At 38.6% G+C, this 27,617-nt stretch overlaps 1 protein-coding gene across 1 annotated transcript in view; it reads left to right on the forward strand.

Annotated features, from left to right (window-relative positions):
• ADGRV1 (adhesion G protein-coupled receptor V1) overlaps positions 1–27,617 on the forward strand; it is a 566,629-nt gene that overhangs the window by 144,129 nt on the left and 394,883 nt on the right. Inside the window, exons 44-55 of the mRNA XM_069590116.1 lie at positions 1,377–1,552; positions 2,350–2,474; positions 5,651–5,808; positions 5,899–6,045; positions 6,371–6,478; positions 10,227–10,491; positions 11,226–11,348; positions 18,733–18,955; positions 19,280–19,484; positions 22,839–22,985; positions 25,526–25,781; positions 27,268–27,470. Of these exons, the coding sequence (XP_069446217.1) occupies positions 1,377–1,552; positions 2,350–2,474; positions 5,651–5,808; positions 5,899–6,045; positions 6,371–6,478; positions 10,227–10,491; positions 11,226–11,348; positions 18,733–18,955; positions 19,280–19,484; positions 22,839–22,985; positions 25,526–25,781; positions 27,268–27,470 (2,136 nt within the window). The remainder of the gene's footprint in view (positions 1–1,376; positions 1,553–2,349; positions 2,475–5,650; positions 5,809–5,898; positions 6,046–6,370; positions 6,479–10,226; positions 10,492–11,225; positions 11,349–18,732; positions 18,956–19,279; positions 19,485–22,838; positions 22,986–25,525; positions 25,782–27,267; positions 27,471–27,617) is intronic.

Raw genomic sequence — 27,617 nt, forward strand, 5'->3', positions numbered from 1 at the left:
TGAACTATGTTTGTAGAAGTTCATTTTCCGAAACTTCTTTTCTATATAGTAATAATTTTCTGCTCCTGCTACTAAACTTTATTTTTAAACACAGTTGAGGTTTAAAACAGCTGATTATGTTAGCTTAAGATATGTTTAAGCCAAGTATATAAAGTATAATATCTAAAATAATACATTTTAAAATATTTCACTGGACAACAATCCATCTAATAATTAAATAGTTCTATTTATGATCAATTTGTGTAACCATCACACTTTTGAATTCATATTTATTTACATGTCCAGTTTTTTTTGTGTGTTTTGGAAATTTAGAACATTTAATTGATTTGTTCAGGGATACTTACATCTTGATATAGATGAAAATAATTTAAATTTGAAGTATTTTATGAATTTTCTGTTGCTTTACATTCACATGCTTTCCTTTTTTAAAAAAAGTTTTAAATTTTATCTATATAACTTTTTGTATATTTTAAACTTATTATGTGTTTTTTTTCTTAAAAGACTTTTTCATAGTGTATTTAAAGAACTTTCTATTCATTAGGCAAATTAAATGTTTGAACAAATTGGACTAAACAGGTTTTTCTCTTACCTCTATAACTACTTTTTTCCCCACATATTTTTATTTTCTGAGATATAAACAGTAAAATACAAAAATCTTAGGCGCATGGTCGATGACTTTAAAAATATGTATACATCAATGTAACAACCGCTTGGATTAATGTGTTAAACATTACCATCAGACAGAAGTTTCCTTCTTGTCCCTTATCCTCCCCAGACGAAAAGGCTTTCTGGTTTCTGTCATGAAAGATTCATTTTGCTGATTCTTGAACTTCTTATAAATAGAGTTGTACAGTATGAATTCTTTTTGTGTCTAGCTTGTTTTGGTCAACACAATTTTTGATTGCACACATGAGTAGTTGATGCTTTTTTAAATTGCCTGGTAGCATTTCATTGAATAGATGGCTGTTTGTTTATCCATTCTCCTGTTGATAAACATATTGGGTTGTTTCTAATTTGTGCTTTTTAAGTGTGAGTCCTAGGCTGAAATGAGACTAATGTAGTTATATAGCTAGGGCAGGATAAAGAAGTAGCAAAAAATGAAGACCTAAATTTAGTTTTTAAATCTCAGTGATATTTTCAAATACTATAAATATTTATTTTTAGACTTTTCAGTGGACTAAGTCACAGTGTTGATAATCTTGAAAGCTGTAACTTGAGAGAGTTGTTAATATTACATTTTGAGACTCAGTATTAAAATAAAAAAGAGGTGATATTTTCCAAAAGTATTATTTTGTTGTCAAAAAATGTCAAATTACTCTATATGTATGTGGCAAAAATACTGAATTCTAGTAATAATTTTTTGCTTATGTTTTCAGGCCCTACACATATCTGCCATACTGGACACAGAACCAGAGATGGATGAGCATTTTGTTTGCACCTTGTTTAATCCAACTGGAGGTGCTAGACTAGGGGCACATGTTCAAACCCTGATAACCATTTTGCAGAACCAGGCCCCTTTGGGGCTATTCAGTATCTCTGCAGTTGCAAATAGGTATAGCGTATTCATAAGAAAACTGTCATTTCTGAAGCTAAGTTGGAAATGTGATATAAAGAAAATCCAGAGGAAAACTGATCTCTGTTATAGTGGGAACGTTTAAAATGAGCTCTAACTGATAGATCCAGAGAAGCCACATGTTGTCATAACAGGAAGCATCAAAAACGTAATGATGCCCTATTTAATGGTGGTGTTAGAGTTCTTGTTTGCTCGGAATCGACACTCTCAGTCAAGAGCACTATTTTGTGTTTTCAATAATAATAAAAAATGAGGAACAATATAAATTATGTTTAGGTGCTCAAATTAAATGAATGACTTTTTTTTATATGACTTTTCAGTCATATATTAACATGATTGGGCTTTAGAAATTCCATCCAGAAGCTAACAAATATATATATTTTTAATTTCTTACAAATATTCCAGATCTAGTTTTATTACCATGTTAAGAGTTTTCTGATTTGTTTTTTTCTCTGTTAAGTGGTTTTGATTTACGTGAAAAAAGAAACTTAGGAATGACAGGGCTTTATTTTGGAGTATGTAGTGTGAAGTTACTGACTCTTAGCAGTTTCTTACTTTCATAGTATGAGATCATTGTGCTTTTGAAAATCCTCATAAATGAATGTTTTGAGCTGTAGATTCTAGCCTCCCTGCTGTGTAAAATTTGTGGATGGATCTCATCTTGATTTGTATAAGTTTAAAAGTATATTAAATATATATTAGCAATGTGATATAGATATTTAATATGTAGAAATGATATACTTTTTCTCCTTTCTGCAACCATTTGTTTCTTTTAGAGGCACCTCTGTAAACATTGAAGAAGCCAACAGGACTGTGTATTTAAGTGTGTCACGTACTAATGGCATTGATTTAGCCGTGAGTGTGGAGTGGGAGACAGTTTCTGAAACAGCCTTTGGCATGAGTACGTTTAGTTTCTTGTAAGAACAAAATTCTATAACCAAGAAAGATTGCATGTTTAAGATTTACATTTTCCATTATGAGTTGGATCTTATGGCTCTACTGAAAATGGATTATAAATATTTAATTCTTTGATTGCACTCACAAATGATTATTGAGTGTGTCCTGTGCCCGGCATGATACTGAACTTGTGGGGCTCAGAGTTTAGGGAGAGGAAGAAATAAATAAGTAAAAATCAGCTTGTAGTTTGAAGTACAATAAATGTTTTTTAAGGTGAAGTTCTAAGTGTGAGAACATAAGACAGTGCTTCCCAGGGGGTGTCAGGGTTTGAACTAAGACTTGAGGATGAGTGGGGTTTATGCAAAGACCTGAGTTAGAGGAACATACAAGAGAAAGCAGGAAGCCAAGGCAGAGGTATAGAACATATAAGTGAAAAACTGGAGTGGGCACTGGGTTTAGAAATAAGCGAGAGTGTTGAGTTTGGAGAGCTAGGTAAGACCAAATCATTCCAGAACTTGAAGGATATTATCACATGCATTAGTCTTTATTTTAGGGTTATGGAAAGTCTCGTGATCTAGGCATGAGGGAGGGCTCCCATGTATAACAGGTGGGGTGGTATGATCACATTTATATTTTGAAGGCATCATTCTTGGTGCCATGGAAAGAATGGATTGGCACAGGAGAAATGAGGAGATAAAGGGACAAACATAAGGGCAACAGATGGTGGTAGCTTGGACTAGGTGATAGACTGGATGTGGAGAAGGTGCTGGCTGTGACTCCTAGGTTTCTAGCTTGTGCAGTTGGTTGGAGAGTCATGTCTTCAGTTAGAAGGGGAGTACTGAATGGAAACAAAATGTTACTTTGGTGAGGGGAGTAAAATATTTGAATTTGAGTTAAATTTTAGAAGACATTTCTTTAGACTCAATAAAAGGTCTCTGTCGGAGAGAGAAATTTGGGAATGTTCAGCGTGCATGTTGCTAAAAGTCATGGAAATTGATGTAAAACACTGGCCAGTGAGAATGGAGACAGAGAAGGGAAGAGGATCCAGACTGAGTCAAATGGAAGGAGTAGGGAGAGGGGAAGGAGACTTAGAAGACCTGGTGAGAAACCCAGGGGAATGCAAGATTGCAGACTGCGGCAAAAGAGCTTTTTAAAAAGGGAGGAATGGTAAATTGTGCCAGCTGCTCATGAGAAGTAAGACGAGAACTGAAAAAATACTCGTTGTCATTAGCAAGAGCTGTTTGTTTAGAGGGATGCAACCCAAGTAACATTTTGAATCGAAGTGAGAGAATGCAGACCTCAAATATATGTAGCTAGCACAAGAAGTTTGGCTGAGAAGGTAGAACCTAGCAAGACTAGTGGCGGTGGTGGGGAGGGGAGTAGGATTCAGGGTTTTTGTTTATTTCTTTGGTTTGAAGAGACCTGAGTACGTATAACGGAGAAGGCAATGGCACCCCACTCCAGTACTCTTGCCTGGAAAATTCCATGGATGGAGGAGCCTGGTAGGCTGTAGTCCATGGGGTCGCGAAGAGTTGGACATGACTGAGCGACTTCCCTTTCACTTTTCACTTTCATGCATTGGAGAAGGAAATGACAACTCACTCCAGTGTTCTTGCTTGGAGAATCCCAGGGACGGGGGAGCCTTGTGGGCTGCCGTCTATGGGGTCGCACAGAGTCGGACAGGACTGAAGCGACTTAGCAGTAGCAGCAAGTACATATAAATGCTGATGAAAAAGACATAGTGAGTAGAAAAGGATTGATTATTTAGACGAGAAAGGGAATAATTAATAGTAGTACAATTGCCTTGGGCTTCCCTGGTGGCTCAGACAATAAAGAACCCACCTGCAATGTGGGAGGCCTGAGTTCAATCCCTGGGTTAGGAAGATCCCCTGAGGGAGAGAAAGGCTACCCATCCCAGTATTCTGGCCTGGAGAATTCAATGGACAGAGGAGCCTGGCAGGCTCCAGTCCATGGGGTCGCAAAGAGTCGGACACGACTGAGTGACTTTCACTTTCATAGTTGCCCGGAAGCCATGAAAAGATGAGAGCCAAGAAAAGAAAGATTATGGTTTCTAATTCAGAGTTAAACCTCTACGTGGTTTGGGCTCTGCATGTGTTTTGTGGATGTACTTGTGAGAGTATATGTTGGAGATTCTTAAATCTCAACAGGCATTTTTTTATTCTTCATCCACCCTCTTCCTGAATTATGGTAGGGAAGGATTTAACCATATCGTTAAGATTTCAGTGCAAAATATTCACGCTCTGAAGGTCAAAGCTGTGGTGTTTCAAAAGTGGCAAGGCAAGACTCTAAAATATTGGATTTCTAGGAGAGGAAATCACCAATGGATAGTACATAAAAGGCATTGGCATTATGACTTCTTGAACTGGTTATCTAAAAAGTGATCAGTAATTTACAGAGAGCCTAGGTTTCAACCTTGACATTTGTTCTTGGTATGTTATGTTTGAACCATTAACTAAAGTTTAAAAAGAACCGATCTTCTATGGGAAACTGTCATGATAATAGAACATGAGAGGGTTTTTAAAAGGTAAAAACTCCATTAGGTGGAGTTTTTTTGTTTTTGTCTTTGTTTAATTGTAGCTCAGACTTTTAGGACATGTATGAAATGTAATTACTGCACAGAATTTTAGGAGACGCAGGCTGATCAAATTTGATAGCCACTGGTAGGGAGTCTGCTTTGGCATTCTTAAAATATGTAACACGTGAAGTTAGAAATTATTGGATAGGGGTAGTTTCAAATTAATAGTGTTAAGCTTTTAAAACCCAGCATTTAGCATGTTCCCATAAAAGGTGTTTACTACTTTTAAATTTCTCAGTTGTATTTTCATTATCTTTATGGAAGCTGATAAAAATCATACTGAACATATTTCCCTTTAAAATATACATTTAATATTTATTTATAAATATACTCCAGAAATGTCTTTGTGGGTTTAGATATTAAAAATTTTCTTGTTTTTGTAAGTTGACACTGTTACTGGTTTGAAATAGTCTAGTTTGTCTCTTTTCTTTCTTATATACACACAGGCATGTGTGCACTTCCTTACCATGGAAATATTTCCATTTCTAGTAACAAACTCACTGGTTTCATTGTTTAAATAAACTTTGACTAGGTGAAGTCTGGAGAGGATTTTACACAAGGAAACCATGGTTCATGTTTTTCAGGGGGAAGGGATGTTACGTTTTCTACGTTTCAAAGCTTTCTGGATGCATCAGCTTCTGGCTGGTGTTTCTTTACTTTGGAAGACTCGGTACATGGTTTAATGTTAAGGAAATTGTCTTCTACTATTTACCGATGGCAAGGGATTTTTGTCCCATTTGAGGTAAGCATCACTTACGTTATGGTACACAGACTAAAATGTACATGTAGATTTTGGATGCCTCCTGATTTCCTATTATTCCTTGTTTCCCAGGATTTAAGTATAGAAAATCCTAAAACATGTGAAGCTTTTAATATTGGTCTTTCCTCCTACTTTGTGATTACTCATGAAGAGAGAAATAAAGAAAAGTCTTCTGTTACTAGTGTGTATATGTTCACATCTGGATTCAAATTATTCCTGGTAAAAAAAAAACTTCACTTTTTTTGTAGATTGCTTTATTTAAAAGAAAAATCAGATTTGTGAGACTGAGCTAAATAGAAAATACTATATATTCTATGTTAAAATGATAAGGGGCTTTTGTAAGTTAACACGCATTTAGCAAGTTGTCTTAATCCAGGGATATTTTTATCTTTCTTGAAATGACACATAGATAAGCTTACCTAGGGATCAGAATGATTTTTCAAGTTTTGAGGTTCAAATATTTACTCAGCTTTGCCGTATTCAGGGGTTTTCTGCGTAAAATTTCCTTTAAATTTTTATCGTCACTATTCTGTGTTCTTTGCAGGTACAAACAATCAATATTTCAGAAAGTTCTCAAGTAAGATATTTTACTTCAGACAGTCAAGATTATTTGATTGTTGCAAGTCAAAGTGATGATTCTCAATTAACTCAGGTTTGATTCTTTTAAACTGAATTTTTAAATATAATCATTGAAACACATCAAAGGTTTAGTCTGTAGGTTTGGTATAAAAGAAAACCATAATTTGATTATGATAAAGTAGTAAAGATGAATATAGATATTGATTAGTCACAGTTAATTTTTAAATGATACAGTCTTCAGGAGCCAAGTGTAAAAATAGGCATGACTATTTAATTAGAATTTAATTGCATTGGAAAATATGGAGAAAAATCACACAACTGGTTTCACAGAGCTTCATCTTAACATTGCTAATGGGGCACATATCACCCCAGAAATCCCATATGTGTCTAATAAGTTGTATCACAGTGTCTTAATAAATATTTACTTGATAATTTTTCTCACTCTTCCAACTTCCATACCTGCTTCTCATCTCTTCACATTCAGTTTATGACTTTGTTGAAAGGAGAGCTACAAGGTGGAGATTGCTCATCTTCCCAACCCCAGATTTAGAAAGCTCCCGGTACCCAGTCTTATTCCCCCTCCTGCTGCAATGGCAGAAGTGTTTCTTCTATAAAAACCAGGCTCCTCACATAGGGGTCCCTCTTGCCTTCCTTACGGTTAGTGTTCCCTTTACTGTGCCACTAGCATCATTCTCAGATTATTATCAGTTCAGTTCAGTTCAGTCACTCGGTTGTGTCCGACTCTTTGTGACCCCATGAACCGCAGCACACCAGTCCTCTCTGTCCATCACCAACTCCTGGAGTCCACCCAAACCCATGTCCATTGTGTCGGTGATACCATCCAGCCATCTCATCCTCTGTCGTCCCCTTCTCCTCCTGCCCTCAATCTTTCCCAGCTTCAGAGTCTTTTCACATGAATCAGCTCTCCACATCAGGTGGCCAAAGTATTGGAGTTTCAGCCTCAGCATCAGTTCCTCCAATGAACACCCAGGACTGATCTCCTTTAGGATGGACTGGTTGGATCTCCTTGCAGTCCGAGGGACTCTCAAGAGTCTTCTCCAACACCACAGTTCAAAAGCATCAATTCTTCGGTGCTCAGCTTTCTTTATAGTCCAACTCTTACATCCATACGTGACCACTGGAAAAACCATAGCCTTGACTAGACGGACCTTTGTTGGCAAAGTAACGTCTCTGCTTTTTAATATGCTGTCTAGGTTAGTCATAACTTTCCTTCCAAGGAGCAAGCGTCTTTTAATTTCATGGCTGCAATCACCATCCACAGTGATTTTGGAGCCCAGAAAAATAGTCAGCCACTGTTTCCACTGTTTCCCCATCTATTTGCCGTGAAATGATGGGACCGGATGCCATGATCTTAGTTTTTTGAATGTTGAGCCTTAAGCCAATTTTTTCCAATCTGTGTAATGATCTTCACATTTAGAAAGTGATTTCTCTCCTGATCTCATCCCCCTTTACTTCTTGTTTCATTTCTTTTCTCCCCTCTGTAGTAAGACACCTTGAAAGAATCATCTACTTGCTTTGTAAACTTCTTCATGATTCCTGATGACACTTGGCTTGCAAATACAGTGGATGCTTTTGTCTGTCATTATTTTGCATTACTTCCCATTAGCATTTGACAGCCACCTCATCCTCAAACTTAAAGCATCTCTTCTCTTGATTTTGGGATACCACACAGATTTTTGTTCTGTTTTTCTGCGTCATCTTTCTTGGTCTCCGGTGCTGCTTCCTTCTCCTGTTTCTGAACATATTCTGAACATAGATATCTTGGAGTTTTTCAGGTTCAGTTTTTTTTCTCAGTTATTATTTGTGAAAATTGTTTTAAATTTATTTTTAATTGGAGGACAGTTGCTTTACAATATTGTGTTGGTTTCTGCCATATGTCAACATGAATCTGCCATAAGTATACGTATGTCCCCTCCCTCTTGAACCTCCCTTCCCACCTCCCACCCCATCCCACCCTTCTAGGTTGTTAGAGAGCATGAGGTTGAGCTCCTTGCATCATACAGCAAATTCCCACTGGCTGTCTATTTTCCAGCTGGTAACGTATGAGTTTCAGTGCTACTCTCTCAGTTCATCGCACCCTCTCCTTCCTGTGCTGTGTCCACAAGTCTCCTCTCTATGTCCGTGTTTCCATTGCTGCCCTGCAGATATCAAATTCAGTTTTGGTTCACAATTCTTTTTTTTTTTTCCCCTCTCCACTCACTCTGACTATTTTTACCAGTCCTATTACTCTGAATATCAACTATAGGCTATCTTCCAAATTTACCAGTAGCCTTTTCTCTGTATTCTAGACCTCCTGTCTAACTGCATGTTGGCATGTCCACTTATATATATTTTATGTAGCTAAGATTTAACATGGCGCAAACTAAACTGTGGATTTTCTCTATGAAACTTGTTTCAAGTGTTTGCTTTCATCTTGGGAGATAGTACCCTCATAAATACGATTGCTCAAGATAGAATGCTGGGTTATAACTTTCTTGATTTTTTCCTAGTTATTCATTCCCATCTAATTTATTATAAAGTGTTTTTTATTATATCTCCCCAGACTTTTTTTGAGTATGGGCAGTTCTTTTCATCTCTGCCTCTTTATCCCCTAATCCAGGTCCTCGTCACTTCTCAGCACGCTAGTAAAGTAGCCTCCTAGCTGGTTCTCCAGACTTCTCTGACCTCCTCAGATGCATGTGCCAAGTAGCTGGAGTAATCTTTAAAAAATATTAATTCAGGTTGCTCCTCATTTTAAAATTATTCAGTGATTTCCAATTATGTTTGAAATAAATTCTAGATTATTTAATACAGATAGTTAATAGTATAATTGTATCATCTTCTTTCCACAGCACAGTGCTGGGTCATGCCTGTTGTCCTGCAATGATTAAGATCGTCTCTTTCACCCTTCCTACAATGATTGTCTCTTTCACCCTGTGATAAATTGTATGGTCACCCAACAAAAGGAACCTCATGATCTTACCTGTCCTGTCTGATCTTCACTGCCCCAGTGCTGTCAACTCCATTCCAGCGGGGCCAGTCTTTGTTCAGCTTGTGATGAACATTTTCTACCTGAGAAAATCTGTCATGCCATTCTTTCTCATTTTATTTCCTAGGACAGTCATAATTCTCTATCACACCTTCCTAACTGTTATGTTCAGCACTTGTCTCAGATTAATAATCATACATTTATATAATTATGTATGTGTTTATTGTTTGCCTTTTTCTACTAGTTAATAAGATCCATAAAGGGAGAAGCAACTCTTGTCTGTAACTTCTTGCATAATGTTTGGCTTATATGTAATTCTTTGTTGAAATTAACCAGATGGCATAAGAAATCAGGTGGATTCAGAGTTTTCTTTTAGTTTTAAGTTCATGAACAGCCACTTGAAACCTTGTATGCATTGCCACCTTCAGGAGTAAAAAGTTTAGATGGTTTATCTTTATATTTTATTGCTTGAGCAGTGAGCTATGATAATGCAGTGTTGGGAAGTTTCTTTTCCAGTTCTGAAGTTTTAGTATTTAAACAATTTTTTTTCTGTTTTTGAATTTCTCTTCTCTTTCTGTCACCCACCCCTGCCCAGATGTATATTTGAAATTTGTTTTCAAATAACTTCTCTTCAAATCTCTGTGTATGCAGAGACACACACAGAGATAAGAAGAGGGAGAGAGCAATGAGAAATCATGTTTTGATATTTCCTCATTTATGAAAGTATCTTCCTAACTAAAGAGTCCTAGAGAGTAACATACGATATTGGCTCCATTCTTACAAGTGCTAAATCCCTAGTCACGAGCATTTTGCATTTGCTCATTCCCTGCAGGTCTTCAGGTGGAATGGAGGAAGCTTTGTGTGGCATCAGACCCTCTCTGTCCGAGGTGTGCTGAGCATGGCCTTGTTCACCAGAGGCGGCGCTGTGTTTTTAGCCATTGCCCAGGCTAATGCCAGGTCAAACTCCCTTTTACTCAGGTGGTCCAGCAATGAGTTTACTAACTTCCAGGAAGTTCCCATCAGTGGAACAACACAAGTGGAAGCCTTGACTTCAGGCGATGATATTTACTTAATTTTTGTCAAAACTATCTTTCTAGGTAAGACCATAGAGTGTTTGCAAGGCATATACAGTTGTCATCAGAAGTACCTTGCATTCATATTATGTTCGTATGAAAATACTCTTGTAATAATTTTTTTTGGCTAATCCATAGAATATTTCTTGTTGGATCTATTGACTGTCAGGTAAAGATGGATTTGGGGAACAAAGAAAAACATTTGAAGTGTTATGTTCATAACCTGTAGGTTTTCTGAACCACTGTATTAAAGATACTAAAATAAAACTGGAGTTGGGTGGGTAAAGTAGAAAGAATTATGAAGATTTTACACTATATGTGCAAGCAGGTAACTTTTTATATGACTGTGCTTAGGATGCTATGGATAACCTGAAGTGGTAATAAATAGTGCCAAGTGACTTTTGATAAGACCATTTAAAAATACTCTCTGAATACAGATATGCTTTTTTTCTGCTTAGCGGTAGTTTCATAGGTAAAATTTCAACATTCCTAAAAAGTAAAACTTCAATATTATTTTTTTGATATCAGATCATAATTAGTGGCTAAACCATGCTTATACTTCTTGTGGTGAATGCAAAAAGACTTTTGAAGTGTTTCCAAGTTGTATTTTTGTTTAATTGAATGAATTCTGAAGAAATGTTATACTCTTTGTTTCTTTAATTAAATCTAACATTTTTATTATAGTTTTATTGTGTAATTTTGTCTTTTTTTTTCTGTAACTTTTGCCTTCAGATTGGTCTTTTATTCTGTTATTGTAGGAGATCAGAATTCAGTTGACATTTTCGTCTGGGAGGCAGGACAGTCTTCTTTCAGATATTTTCAATCCCTGGATTTTGCAGCTGTTAATAAGATCCACTCTTTCACACCAGCTTCAGGAATAGGTAAAGCATTTCAAATGTTAACAGATCCTAAAGGAAGTGTGAAAAGCTGGAATGGTTTCAGTCTTACTGAATTAAAAGTAGTATCACTCTGCTGCTAAGTTGCTTCAGTCATGTCCGACTCTGTGCGACCCCATAGACGGCAGCCCGCCAGGCTCCCCCGTCCCTGGGATTCTGCAGGCAAGAACACTGGAGTGGGTTGATACGGATGTAAAATTAAGATCTCTTCAATAATATTTCCAGAATTCTTAGAATTTCAAAAGGAATGGACCCTGTGCTTGAGAAGAATCAGAATGACTAAAGTAGTTCAGCTCGTCAGTCGTGTCTGACTCTTTGTGACCCCATGGACTGCAGCACGCCAGGCTTCCCTGTCCATCATCAACTCTTGGAGCTTGCTCAAACTCATGTCCATAGAGTCGGTGATGCCATCCAACCATCTCATTCTCTGTCATCCGCTTCTCTTCCCGCCTTTAATCTTTCCCAGCATCAGGGTCTTTCTAATGAGTCAGTTCTTCGCATCAGGTGGCCAAAGTATTGGAATTTCAGCTTCAGCATCAGTCCTTCCAATGAATATTTAGGACTGATTTCCTTTAGGATGGACTGGGTGGATCTCCTTGCAGTTCAAGGGACTCTCAAGAGTCTTCTCCAACACCACAGTTCAAAAGCATCAATTTTAAAGGGAAAATTATTAGTGAAGGATAAATAAAGATAATGTATTTCTTTTGTCTAGAGAAAATGCAGAGTAACATTCCACAAACTTTTTTAAATATGAAAATATTTATAAGTGAGATAGCAAATATCCACATTTAAGAGTTTGTTTAAAGTCAGAAAATGATTATGAGAATTCTGCTTTCCTCCTTCACTCTCCAAACTTTCTCCTTCAGTCAAAATCCTTTCTGGGTCCTCTGTGCCTTAAATCCACATCAGAAATATAAGCAGTCTTATAATCTCAGTGGTTTCTCCAAGTCTGTTAGTGAGAACCCAGGGGGTTAATGCTATCTGGAGGCTGTAGGATTATTTTCAGAGTTGCTAAGAAAGCACTTGAGCTGAGGGGCGCCTAGTGGCCATGAGGTGAAGAAGCCCAGGACAGTTGACCTCGTGAGGTTGGAGGCTGCCTCCCAAAACAGGTGTGAACAGCTCAGAAGGCAAGTGCAGGAGACAGTGTGTCTCCTGTGAGGTGCCCCGTGGAACTTAGAGGCCAACCGCGAGCGACTCAGCAGGCGAGTCTGAATAAATCTGGGTCCCACTTGCAAACTGAGACACAGCGATTCAGTATGAATTAAATAGCATCATTTCTTAAATAGCCATATGTAAGTCAGTGTTTAAAGTTGTGAAGAATCCCTCACCTTCAAAGGCTTAATGTCTGATTGGAGAAGCAAGAAAAGTATGAAGAGAAATATTCGACATAGAGTACTGATACTGGTTGCTGTGTGAATGATATAGCATTGGGGTGGTTAAAAGGTCCAAGAGGGGAGCTTGAGCTGTGCCTGGGTGCACTGGTAGGAAATACTGTGGGCAGGGGCAGAGTTGAGAGTGAAAGAGAGAGGCAGAAGTGTCTGTGACGTTGAGGGCACAGTGAAGAGGCTGGAGTGCAGAGGACGGAGGCTTGGACTCAGAATCTGTGGTGGTAGGGTTGAGGACAGGCAGGCTAGAGCCTGTGCAAGAAGGTCTGGAATGTCAGGCCCCGGGGGTTGAACTGTGCCCAGGGGTAGTCCAGCGGTTCCTAAACATTTTGTTCTTAGAAACTTCTCACCCTCTTAAAAATTTTGAGGACCCTGAAGAGCTTTGGTTTGTGTGGATTATATTTATTGATATATTATATTAGAAATTAAAATTGAGAAATGTAGAAGATACTAATTCATTTAAAAGTGAAAAGTGAAAGTCTTTCAGGTGTGTCTGACTCTGCGACCCCATGGACTGACCGTCGTACTGTCTGTGGAATTCTCCAGGCCAGAATACCAGAGTGGGTAGCTGTTCCCTTCTCCATATTCATTGAAAAATGACAGCAATAAACTCATTACCTGTCAACATAAATAGTATACCTTTTAATTTTAAAAACAAAACCTTTATAAGAGTGGCACTGGCTTTTTTTTTGGTAGATCTCTTTCCTGTCTGGTTTAATAGCTGGATTCTCATGTCTGCATCTGTAATTTAGCCTTTTGCAATAATATCAGTCATCTGGCCTATGGGAGATCCCACTGGGCCCTCACGAGAGAACGTGAGTGAAGTAGACAGACAGCATCTTGGTATTACTAGGGAAGTTGTTTTGCCGTCATAGAACCTCTTAGAGGGTCTCAAGGACTGTTAGGGGTCCCTGGACTCACTCTGAATGTTACTGAGGTGGAGAAATCCTCACACGCGTTTCAAAGGCAGATGACGACCCGAGGTGTGTTTTACGACTCCCAGCTGTCTTCGCTCTGTAGGACATGTTGTGCTGTGCGCAGCCGCCCAGGCCAGGGGAACGGAGAATCCTTAGTGGGTGGTTAGAGGTGAGGGACTGAATCAGGAGGACATCAGTAGGAGGACCTGTTGACCTATGGGGGTCGTTGAATTCAGGAGTTAAAAATTGACAGAGAAAATGCTGTTGAGAAGAGGAGAGAATCTTGCACAAATGCAGGAGTCTGTTTGTGGGCTTTCCTCTTGGGGCCCAGCCGCTGCTTTCTCGGGAAGCTGATAGAACCTTTAGGCACGGCCACCTTCAGCCACCGCAGCCACTGCCCAGGACTCGGGGCCTGTGTGCCTCACTTCCGTGGTGGACGCCTGCCTGGTGGCACTGAGCTTCCGTGGGTGCTGCTCCCCGCTCCTCGGCCCGCGTCCTCGCAGGTGCCCACGCTGTGTGCTCCCCTCGCTCTGGACTCTTCTGTCAGTCTCCTGCCTCCGCACCAGTCCTGTGTCTGCTGCCAGCCCCCCGTCTGTCTCCGCTCTGCTCACACTTTTCTTAAATACCTTCCCTTTACACTGTCAGCCTCTGACAGCCTGTCGGTCTAGGAAGCTATTCTGTGACAGCCACCTCTGACTTTCTTCTTACTCACTCAACAATCGACTAACTGAATAAATTCCGTATCTTCCATCATGTATTTGTTTAGTTTTTGTCTGCTTGTCCTTTAAGTTTGTGCCTTTATCTTTTTTTTTTTTTTACTTAGACCTCAAGATTTCAAGTGGACTAACTCCATCTACTTGAGCTACTTATTATGATTCAAAATAGTTGCCTAATGAATGTGTTTAAGGATGAAGAGTGCTGCCTGAATGGGCCTTTAATTGAAGTTATAGAATTCCCTTTAAAGACTTAAAAAAATAGAATAGGCACACTTTCTAAAAGAACTTGTGAAAAATTCTGCCAGAGGCTTGTTAAGGGACCATTGTGAGGTCTCTTTATTTCTTTTGTTTCTGTGACTTGAAGATGCAGAATATGAAAAGATTATAGGTAATTATTTAGAATGGCTTATTATAGATCTCCTGAAAGCTGAAATTATGCATTAAATAATATACAAGGACTTTCTTATTTTGAATGTGTCAAATGTTTTATTAAAAGTATTAGATTGGAGCCATGACTCGGAGGATTACATATTTATTCTGGTTAATGACTTGACAGAGATTAGTGACTGAATTCTTTAAATGAAAGAGGAAGAATGAGTATAACAAAGACTGCCAAGACATATAAACCTGACTTCCCCTTCTCCCTGTTTTCCTTCATTATTTAATAGATATTTCTTAGTGCCAATTATGTGCCCAGCACAGTGGTAAACCCCGAGAATACAGGGATAAGCAAAATCAGGTATAATTCTTGCCCTGAAGAAGTTTTAACATCTAATAGGGAAGAAGGGCCATTATATATAATCACACAAGTTAAGTTTTTGGCTACAAACAGATAACCGCCATTAAAAAAATAACTTGCATAATACGAAGATGAATGACCTCTTCTAAGGGATGCCCAGGATGCTTTCTTAAGGAAGAAACATTTACTTGTGAACTAAAGGGCTTCCCTAGTGGCTCAGAGGGTAAAGCATCTGCCTGTGATGCGGAAGACCCAGGTTCGATCCCTGGGTCAGGAAGATCCCCTGAAGAAGGAAATGGCAACCCACTCCAGTATTCTTGCCTGGAGAATCCCATGGACAGAGGAGCCTGATGGGCTACAGTCCATGGGGTCGCAAAGAGTTGGACATGATTGAGCAACTGACTACACTTACTTACTTATAGGATGAGTAGGGGTTGATGAGACAAAGATTTGAGCATAAGGCAAGCTCTAGACCAAAGGAGCAGTGTGGGTAAAATGGTCAGTGTCTGGGAAAGGACCAGGAAGACGGCAGTGTGGCAGTGAGGGGAGAGTGGTCCAGGGTGTAACTGAGGATGAAATCAGATAGGCCATAGGGACTTAAAGGGTTATTGTTTCTATCCGGTAAGTATTAGGGTGCCTTTCTGAGAATGCGGTGAGATGAAAAAGAGAAGGGTGCAGAGAGAAAGAGGAAGACAGACAATGAGGCAGAGATTGTGTGTGAGAGTGAATGAGTGTTTATGTGTGTGTTTTCAAAATAGAGTGTGGATTGCCAGTGGGAGAAAGCTTAGAGGCTGGTAAGAGATGTCAGTAGACAAGCTGGGGGCTCTCATCACATTTCAGGCTAAAGATGTTGAATGTTGGAGCTTGGAAAGCGGTAGGTGATCCAGGTCAAAGTCAGAGAAGTAGATTAATTCAGAAGCTGTCTCACAAGTTGTGGGAGCTGACGGTTGAGTAGATATGGGGGTAGGTAAGGTCGTGAACACCAAGAATGAGCCCTTAGTTCATTTGCTCAGTTATGTCCGACCCTTTGCGACCCCATTGGCTGTAGCACGCCAGGCTTTCCCTTCCATTACCAACTCCCAGAGCTTGCTCAAACTCATGTCCATCGAGTTGGTGATGCCATCCAACCATCTCATCCTGCCTTCAATCTTTCCCAGCATCAGGGTCTTTTCTAATGTGTCAGTTCTTTGCATCAGGTGGCCAAAGTATTGGAGTTTCAGTTTCAGCATCAGTCCTTCCAGTGAATATTCAGGAGTGATTTCCTTTAGGATTCACTGGTTTGATCTCCTTGCAGTCCAAGGGACTCTCTAGAGTCTTCTCAACACCATGGTTTAAAAGCATCAATTCTTTGGCGCTCAGCTTTCTTTATAGTCCAACTCTCACATCCATACATGACTACTGGAAAAATCACAGCTTTGATTCTACGAACCTTTGCCAGTAAAGTAATGTCTCTGCTTTTCAATATGCTGTCTAGTTTGGTCATAGCTTTTCTTCCAAGGAGCAAGTGTCTTTTAATTTTGTGGCTGCAGTCACCATCTGCAGTGATTTTAGAGCCCAAGAAAATAAAGTCTGTCCCTGTTTCCATTGTTTGCCCATGTGTTTGCCATGAAGTGATGGGACTGGATGCCATGATCTTAGTTTTCTGAATGTTGAGTTTTAAGCTTTTCCACTCTTCTCTTTCACTTTCATTAAGAGACCCTTTAGTTCCTGTTGCCTTTAGTCATGGAACTTCTCTTTTTCCACATGCACTTTTTAAATAATTTCGTCTAATTGCCTTCCTTTAGGATATTTTTTCTTTCTTATGGAAGAGAATTCTGTAATCAGTACTAGTTAAAATTCTGTTCCCTGGAGTAGGTAGAGATTTAGGAATTTTTTTTCCTTTATAAATTCTCTGTCCAATATCATAATCTTGAACAAATATGCATGTCTATTTTCTGAGAAAGTACTCCCTGCATACATATATGTAGATTTGAGCCTGTATGTTTCCTGCTCTGAATGTCTGATTATCTATTTGCTGCCTTGTCATTCTAATGAGATTGCAAGGATTTGAATAGGGTATATCTCTAAGGGTTAAGCTACATAATCAGTGATATTCAGAACACTTCAGTTTATGATTCTGGTTAGACTATAAAATCAGTTAAACTTGAGAGATGTTGTGATTCATCTGAGGAGTTTGCTCTTTACTGACTGTGTACCATTTTACAAAGCTCTTTACTGACTGTGTACCATTTTACAAAGCTTTATGAAAAATATTTGATGAGTTTAAAATGCAAGTTTATTAATAACCTTTCTTGATCTTTACTATGTAACATTTGCTAAACTGAAATAGTGAAAGAAAGGGAAGTCGCTCAGTCGTGTCGACTCTGCGACCCCGTGGGCTGTAACCTACCAGGCTCCTCCATCCATGGGATTCTCCAGGCAAGAATACTGGAGTGAGTTCCCATTTCCTTCTCCAGGGGATCTTCCTGACCCAGGGATTGAACCTGGGTCTCCCGCCTTGCAGGCAGACCTTTAACCTCTGAGCCACCAGGGAAGCTTAGTTTAATTACCATAGATAAACATGATCAATAGTTCTTGATATTTAATAATGAGGATATGGGGTTTTCTGTTTTAACCTATTGGCTACAACTGTAGAAAGACCCATGCTTTTGGTTCTGTGCGCTATTTTAATGCATAGTCGATCTCAAATGATATCTTCTTATTCCAGTGTGTTTTTCCAAGTATTGGCATTTGTGCGTGTTTCTGACTTTTCTTCCCAGTTTTAAGTCTGAAGATTGCTAAATGGTATATACAGTGTAGTGAGCCCCCTTCTGCTCCTAACTTTTGTAGATATAATTATATGCCATTGCTTTGAACTATTAAGAGCATGCTTTCCTACCAGCATTTCAAAAAGCATTGGCAGAATATACTGAATATATTGGCCTTTATTGAATACAGAATATAATCAAAGATCATAAAGTTGCTAATATCCTTAGGACACCTTTAAGAATTTATCAGATGAAAATACAATGATTACCCCTGTCTCTAGTTATTATTGACAAACAGAAAACAAAAGTAAACATCCAAAGGAGGGGAATAATTAAATATATTTTAATATTAGTAGTCTAGTATCTGTATATAAAATTGTAAATCTGGATTGCTATATTATAAATATAGCATTAAGCTGTTTAAGTTTTCTCACATTTAGACTATTTATAATTTGTCAATTGTAAATTCATATGGATTCAGTGGAAAGGAAAATACAAAAATGAAACATTCAGTGGTATAATTACCAATCTTGTTCACTTTAGAAAGGATCTTTCAGTGCTATTCAATAAATACATATTAGGGTGAATGCAAGAGTTTAAAATCCATTTGGATTTTATTAGCTTTTGATTTTTTAAACAGATTAAGTGGGTTGTGGGTACATTGTCAGACTGACTTGGTTGTTTCACAGTATTTTTAAATTATTGTTTATATCCAGTTGTTTCAGAAATTGTACCATATTTAGTTACTTCAGCAATCTAAATGTAGCTTTGGTAGGTGGGAGAATTTTGTTGCTATACCAGTGTTGGGAGCCTGTGAGTTGACATTCATTTTTCATTCTGGTTCCCTTTTCTTTCCTTCCTACAGTCCACTTACTTCTTCTTGGCCAAGCTGTGTCTGCGCTTTACTGCTGGAATTCAGAGCTGAATCACTTCTCTCTTATTCTTGAAGCACCATCTGCTTCTGATGCAGCCTTTGTTACAGTGAAGTCCCTTAATTCAAGCAAAAATTTAATTGCTCTTGCAGGAGCCACCCACTCACATATATATGAGCTAGCCTATGTCTCAAGCCAGTCTGACTTTATTCCTAGGTAGGTCCAACATTTTATGTTGACTGTCTTTATCTCACCATGATTTTATATGGCACTCATTTTTAAGTTTTTATGTAGTGATGGAAAAATACACAAAATAATACAAGCTATTTATAAACCAGAAGTTTACTTATTATCCATATTTCTAATATCTATTCTTCTAGTTAATTAGTATTAACTATGTTTTGGATTACAATTTTACTAATGAAATGTGATTTCTGCACACTTTTAGTAGTAATCAATGTTCTGAGAATTTTATGATTACCATTTATATGCTTTTAATTTGTTGCAGTAGACTTATTTTATATGTACTTCTTATGCTAGTTCAGGTGAATTGATATTTGAGCCTGGAGACAAAGAAGTTATAATAGCGGTAAATGTCCTCGATGATACAGTTCCGGAGGAAGACGAATCCTTCAGAGTTCAGCTTAAAAATCCCAAAGGAGGAGCAGAGATTGGTATTAATGGTTACGTACAAATAACTATTCTGTCTAATGATGATGCCTATGGAGTTGTTGGATTTGCTCAGGTAAAGATCCCACACTTAGAAGGCAAATGGTTTTTTCACGGTATTACTTCTTAGCTGCTATCAGCACTCAGTGATTCATATTTTGAGTGTCTTAAGCCCCTCTTTTTCTCCCTTTCCCTCTTCACCACCTACTCTGCATTATAAGGTGAACTCTACTGATGATTGAAATGTATAGACTTGCACGATGGACCCTGAGTCACCTTGACTCGACCTTGTTTTGCTACTGATCTTCTTTATAAGGTTGAATTTGAAACGGTACTAGCTGGCCTTAGTGCAGGAGTTCGGCTCTGCTGTTAGCCTTGTTCCCAGAGGGTAAAGGTGAAGCAGATCCCAAGTGCCCTATACACTGTGTCTTGTCACACTCATCGCCTGCAAATATATTACTGTCCATTTATGCCTTTGTTGCTTCCTTATGAGAGAAGGAGAGAGAAATGTTTATAATTCAATGTGTGTTGTACATATGGACATGCTCTTTCCGAGGAAAGCTGCTAAGTCGCTTCAGTCATGTCTGACTCTGTGTGACCCCTTAGATGGCAGCCCACCAGGCTCCCGTGTCCCTGGGATTCTCCAGGCAAGAACACTGGAGTGGGTTGCCATGTCCTTCTCCAAAACATGAAAGTGAAAAGTGAAAGTGAAGTCGCTCAGTCGTGCCGGACTCTTAGCAACCCCATGGGCTGCAACCTACCAGGCTTCTCCATCCATGGGATTTTGCAGGCAAGAGTACTGGAGTGGGTTGCCATTGCCTTCTCCATAGCATGGCATATAGGGATCACTCTGTTACCCTGCCTGTCCATTTCTGAAGCCAAAGGCAGGTCAGCTTCCTCTGAGGCAGCTCTGCCCAACAGAATTGTAATATTAGCCCCTGGGTAACTCTGAGTTTTCTAGAAGCCCCATTAGAAAAGTAAAAAGAAACAGGTGAAATCAGTTTTCATGTTTTATTTAACCCAATATATTTGAAATACTGTTGTTTCAACATGTTGTCAATATAAAATTACTTAGGAAATATTTGACATCCTTTTTTCATATTTTGTCTTCAAATCCAGTGGGCATTTTTATTCTTAAAGAAAGGTGCCATTTCATGTGGCGAGTGGCTGCTGTGTAGGACAGAGTAACCCTAAGACATGGGCTGTGGGAGGGTTAGAAAGAAAGAAGATGCCCTCCTTCCCCACCAGGTGTTCGCACTGTTCGGCTTGTTCCCTCTCTTTATTTCCTCTCTGCTGAAATGCCATCTTACCAGAAAGGCCTTTTATGATCGAAAAATACGACTCCCACCAGCAGTCTATTGCTTTTTATTTCACCTAAATCTACTTTCCGGCACTTAGAACAGCCTAGTTTGTCTGGTTTTTTTTTTTTTTTGCTAATATTTAAGAGCATGAGGGACTCCCCAAGTGGCGCTAGAGGTCAAGAACCTGCATGCCAATGCAGGAGGCATAAGAGACACGGGTTCGATCCCTGGGCTGGGAAGATCCCCTGGAGGAGGGCATGGCAACCCACTCCAGTATTCTTGCCTGGAGAATCCCACGGATGGAGGAGCCTGCTAGGCTACGGTCCATGGGGTCGCAGAGTTGGACATGACTGAAGCCGTTTAGCAGGCATACCTGCAAGAGCATGAGAGCGCACATACCACTTTCTCTGCAGCTTTCCCTGAACCAGAGAAGTGCCTGCACACAGTCGGTGCTTCCCGTGAACCTGCCATTATGCGGGAGAGGAAACAGAAGACTCCTGTGGGCTTCTCAGGGTCTTATACAAGTTTGGAGGATGGAGCTGTAGCTCCTGGGACAGGAACCCACATGCTCTGCCGCTCAGCTTCATCCTCTCCCCCCAAGTCATGCTGCAGCTGGGGAGTCTATTGTGTTCCTCAACTGCCTAAGCATAGACCTCTGTTTGTGAAACTTATTTCATAATTTTTTCAGAGCTATCAAATCACTGTGGTGTGATCCTTGCCAACAGACAGAATCCTAGGTTTCTTCAGTCCACTCAGTCAAGTTCCTCAGTACAGGCCTCTTGTGTCTGGACAACCTCATTCCAAGATGGGACTTAAGAAGATGTTGACAATTTCTTGAATATTTTCTGGCTATATTAAATCCTCATTTTACCAATCCTTGTTAATAGACGGCGTAAAACCAGAGAGAGGCTTCTCTTTTGAAACGGCATTTTCTTTCTTTATTTTTTAAAAAAAGCATTGTCTTTTGTGAAGAAATTATACGCATATTTCAAAATCAAAGCACTTTCTGTAGGAATGTTTGATTGCCTTGAGCAGGATTTTATTACTGTGTAACATCTGTAACAGTGTGTTGAGATGCTGTGTAAAATATTGCCATAGGGTTGGATATCTTCTCAAATTAGCATTCTAACTAGAAGCTTTCATAAGCTTAAATGAAATTTCTTAATTTCATTTGAGAAATTAATGGGGTAGTGTTTTTTTCAGATTTAGTAAAGAAACAAGAAAAACCTTACTAGGAAGATTTTTAAAAGTCTTTGTATTCTGTCTGTATTGCCTATGGAGGAAGCAGGGTTATTATAAGAAGAGATTTTTTGGAGTATTAATTTTGAGGAAAAGTTTGTTAAATGGCCGCAATAGAAGTTGCAGGCCTTGGGCAGAGAAAGTTCCAGTCAGAGAGATGCAGAAATCAGTTTGGAACAAAGGAAAGAGGCTCAGAAGTATAGGTGAGCTGAGGAGTAAGGGGTTCTAACAGGAGGGAGAGGGATCGTTCTGGCAGGAAAAACAGTTGTAAAGAGCATGGGCTAAGAATGAAACATCGTCCGCGGGAATGTCACAGCCTGTAGAAATGTTTCAGAGGATATGAATGTAAGGATAGGAGACATTTGTCAATGATCAGAAAGGAGCTCCTGGGTTCTCATGATGTCATTACGTTTGGACAGGACCTTGCGGACCACGTAGACCAAACACTTATTACAATCAGGAAGCAAAGACCTGGAAGGATTGCCAGAGTTTAATGTAGGGGAGGAAGAAGGCTTCTCTGTTCTGCTGACTTCCCTATGACATTGCTGTTCTACAAGCCGCTTACATGCTGTGTATACTGTTTATAAAAATGAGCATGCTTTCTGAGTATAAAAATGATATATGTGTTTTGAAGAAAATTTGAAAAATATAGAGCTGGGGAAAAAAGCTATAAAATTAACATTTTCATTAACTTAGTCTTTTACTTATTCAAACTCACATGTTTTAAAGTACAGTCATGGTCATTCTACATTACCATTTTTAAAATTATTGTTTTTTTTACTTAATATATTGCTTAGTACTGTGAATTTTGCAAATGCATGCTATCATGAAATAAAAGTCTGCTTAGATAATTTCAAATAGCTCTCTGTGACTTCCTGTGTATTTTCCAGAATTCATTATATAAGCAAGTGGAAGAAATGGAGCAAGATAGCCTACTAACCTTGAATGTGGAACGCTTAAAAGGAACATATGGTCGTATAACCGTAGCGTGGGAAGCTGATGGAAGTATTAGTGATATATTTCCTACCTCAGGAGTGGTATGTAATTTAAAACATTACAGGAAAGTCACTTTTAAATTGTGGTTACTCTTGATACATGGGACCAAACCCTGCCCTGTGGGTGAAGTATTTGAATTTGACCATGTCACCACTGGATTCCTCCTAATCATCATAGAGAGGGCTACACATTAAGGTTAGTTTTATTGTAGTGATTCCTCATTTTTGCCCCCATAATATCAAAACTATCCTTAAAAACACTATCCCTTTTGAAATTCAGTCCACTCGTCAGCCAGATTATGGGTGTTTTACACTGTCAGAAAGATAAAACCAATGCATCTGGGGCTGGAAATGTGGTTTTGAGATGTGGGTAGAATAGAAGCTATAAATAGAGAACAAGTGTGTGTGAAATAGCCAGGTGTATGGAAAAATAGACCGGAGTTGTGTGGTCAGTAGTTGTTGAGTTTCCTATTTTCCAGCTTGAGGGAGGGGATGTGATACTGCAGCCCTGATTTAACGATCCTTGGTCTCAGATCACCTTCTATTTGGGGGCATACGTGTGTGTTCAGTTGCATCTAACTACCTGCAACCACCTGGACCGTAGCTCGCGCGGCTTCTCTGTCCATGGGACTTCCCAAGCAATAATACTGGAGTGGGTTTCCATTCCCTTCTCTAGGGGATCTTCCCAACCCAGTGATCAAACCTGTGTCTCCTGCATCTCCTACATTAGCAGGTGAATTCTTGACCGCCGAGCCACCTGGGAAGCCCTTTGGGGGATAACCTTGGGTACAATAGTGTGCTGCAGCTGAGGACAGTTCCCATGAGAAATACAGAAGCTGCGGGATATTATTCCCAATAGCTGCGGGATAGGTACATAAGTCATAGGAAGGGGTCTGGGTGAGTATCACATTATGTACTGTTGGAGGGTAGTAGACATTCATGACACAAGTTTGAGGATGGACTCAGAATGGGCCAAAGAAGTAGGCAACTCACAAAGAGAGGGTTCAAGGGGCTTTTGGTTCCTCATTGGAGGATGGCTTGTTTCCTTGACTTGTCTTGGGTTTCATAGATTACTCATGTGTATTTTGCCCAAGTGTTTCTCTGAAGAGTGCTTTCAAAAGACCTCTCATGGAATTTTCTCTAAACAGGGTAGGTGTTTATTCTGGTTCATCATTTCTAGATTTCTGTATCATTGGAAAGATGATTGGAGCAAAGTGTCTTAAGAATATTATGGCAAGTTTTATTGCAGTGAATATGTATTCAAACTACCAAAAACTCAAAGTTGTATTTCTCAGGTTCTGAATTATATTTCCCCAATTAGTATTTCTCATATAAGCATAATTAAGATGATTTCTAATTTAAATGCCTAAAAGAGTGTCTTTAAGTGTAGACTGTAGTTTGGATGAGAAGTATTTTATCCAAAGGAGAGTGAATTCTGTAAAGGGTCAGATAGTAAATACTTTAGACATTAGGGTCTGTATGGTCTTTTCTCCAGCTGTTAGCTTTGCCTTTGTAGCAGAACAGCAGCAATAGACAATATGTGATCAAATGAGCTTTTCTGTTTGCCAGTAAAACTTAATTTCTAAAAAATGGATTTGACCAAAGGGCAGTAGTTTTCTTACTCCTGATTTTATTAATAAAGCTATTGAGTTTATATCCTGAAGTGCTGAAGAGCCTTCTCTAGGTGGAGAGATGAGTGCCAGCAAAATAGGCTTGTAATGCTCGTTTAAATAGTTGTAAATAGTTTGTATCCCTATTAATAAGTAAGTGTTAGTTGCTCAGTCTTGTCTGACTCTTTGGGACCCTGTGGACTTTAGCCCGCCAGGCTCCTCTGTCCATAGAATTTCCCTGGCAAGAATACTGGACTGGGATGCTGTTTCCTTCTCCAGGGAAACTTATCGACTCAGGGACTGAACCTGAGTCTCCTGCCTTGCAGGTGGATTCTTTACTATCTGAGCCACCAGGGAAGTCCTGTGTCCCTATTACAAGAGAATAAAGTCTGAGGTGGGGAACAAAGAGAAATGACATTCAAGAAACAGACAGAAGCCCTATCAGAAAGGACTTCAGGTGCCTTTTAGCAAATTCAGTTTTGAATCTTCAAATAATGGAGACACAGGAGAGAGCTTCTCTGATTTGTATCTTTGTCTTTCTACGTCTATTTTGACTGAATCATTGTTAAATAATACATTCAGAGTTTAAGCAAGGGAAGTAGCATTCCTAGCAAAAATTTTGTAGAGGAAGATATTTAATGTTTATAGATTTTATATATGGTACCTAGGATTTTATACCTAAATTTTCAGAGAGAGAGAGTATGAAATCAGTGTTTCATTAAGAATGTAGGTTCCAGGACAGGACAGTTTGGCTACATGATTTATTAGCTTAAGTTTTAGTAGTAGTTTACTTTTTCTTTTTCCTAAAAATCTTCTCTTTCTCATGTGAAAGGCATTTGATTGATTTGTAGGATCACATGTTGTTGCTTATTTAAGATATGGTCAGTATTAAAAGATAATCTAACCTTTGATATTCTTCCTGCACAGTGATAACTAAAATATAAATAAAATCCTCTTTCTTTAAAATTTTAGATTTCATTTTCTGAAGGCCAGGCACTGTCTACAATTACTCTGACTGTTCTTGCTGACGATCTACCAGAATTGTCAGAGATTGTCATTGTAACACTCATCCGTATTATCACAGAAGGGGTTGAGGACCCATCAAAAGGTGCTACTATTGATCAGAAAAGAAACCAGTCTGTGATAACCACTCTGCCCAATGACTCACCTTATGGCTTGGTTGGCTGGCATGCTGAGTCCCTCTTCATTAAAGTAGCAGAGCCTAAAGGTAAATCTTGTTAGATATTTTCAGGTTCTCATAAGTTTTATTGACTAGTTTAATATTTACTGGGGATATAAATTTCCCTTTGTGTGATATTTTTCAGTTCGACAGGTCATAATCCTTTTTACTTTTTATTTGTCTTTATTAAATTGTCTGGTCATGTCATCAGTCAGTGATATGGCTGTATGAAATGCTTTTACTTTTGAGATATTACTGTCATAATTGAAATATTAATGTTTTAATAAATTGCTGTAGTAGAAATGTTTGGTTTTTATTTTACTTTCTCTTTTTCATTTTTTATCTGTCTGTTCTCTTGTCTTGCTCAGTTTCTCCTGTATAGATTTTCAGTAGTTAACAGAAAACAATCAACAGTACAGGGAAGTTCATGTGGTACTTGAGATGTTAATTATTAAACCCAAAGCAATAATTAGAATAATATTTTTCTATGAAGTATGAGTCATCAGTTTCTATTTCCCTGTTTCCTTTGAGTTTCATGTTGACATCTTTGCCTGACTATTTGTATAAATTGTAGAATAAATAGATTTTTATAGATAAAGGTCATTTGACTTATTTAAATAAAAGGTTAAATATAATATGCATGTATTGGGTTGGTCAGAATGTTTGTTTGGGTTTTTTCATAAGACAGTACAGAAGAATCTGAATGAATCTTTTGGCCATCTCAGTATTAATATGCTATCTGAAGGTTCTAAAATTTTCAAGTAGAAACAGACATCTTTAAAGGACCTTTCATTTAAATAGCTGATGGAGACAAATGACATGTAATTATTCACATAGGTCTTTATATGTCTGTGTATATGGGAACAGAAATAGTAGCCTTAAAATAAAATGATCTGTTCACTTATCCATTCAGCAACCTAGTACCAGAAATCATGCTACATGTTTTGGAAGAAAAGACATGGTATTCAGTCATTAGAAACTCAGAGACTGGTAGGGAAGATTGACATGCTTTTTTTTTTTTTTTCTTCATTTTTAGCAAATTAGATTTTAAAAATCTAAGAAGTGAAATAGGTGCTGTGAGATACTTTGAGCTCTGTGATAGCCACCTTTAAGAACAAACTTGCTCATTTAATAATGAGTCATTAAATGACTGTGTGTGTTTAATTTTTCATTTTTGAAGACTCTTCTTAGCATTTGTCATTAGCCCCTCTGCTCATCCTCCAGGTATGCACTTTCTTAGTATTTTCAGCAATTTCTGTTAATGGGCATGCCATGTGCAGCATAGGAGAGTGAGAGAGAGCCAGAAGTGAGGGTTTAAAACTGGGAATTAATACCAGCAGTCTATGGTGATTTTAGCACAACTCTGGTGACTGGTTGGGAAAAGCACGAAATATTCCTTGGGAGTATACATTGCCTTTGTTTGTCTTCCTTTACCTGTCCAGAAGATAGAGTCAGAACACTCCACCCTAAGTGCTTAGAATAGCATCAACAGCTATTAGAAAGTTTACTTACTTGAGGCACGTCTGTCTCATAGAGAACGCCACCGCTCTTCAGTTACAAATCGTTCGAGATAAAGGATTACTTGGAGACATAGCCATTCAGTTGGTAGCTAAACCCAATTTCTTACTGCACATCAATAATCGAGCCACTGAGAATGAAGATTATGTGCTACAAGAAACAATGATAATAATGAAAGAAAACATGAAAGAAACTTACGTCAACGTTGCCATTTTGCCGGTGAGTCTAGGCTTCAATGGGTATGATATGATAATAAAGGAAAATGAAGATAAAAGATAAACATGTGATGCTCTTAAAGGTAAAATCTTTAAAAAGTATACTTGTAAAATATTAGATGTAAGTACTCTAATGCTCCCACTCACCCTA

The sequence above is a fragment of the Ovis canadensis genome, chromosome 5 (assembly GCF_042477335.2).
Source record: "Ovis canadensis isolate MfBH-ARS-UI-01 breed Bighorn chromosome 5, ARS-UI_OviCan_v2, whole genome shotgun sequence".
NCBI classification, from domain to species: Eukaryota; Metazoa; Chordata; class Mammalia; order Artiodactyla; family Bovidae; genus Ovis; species Ovis canadensis.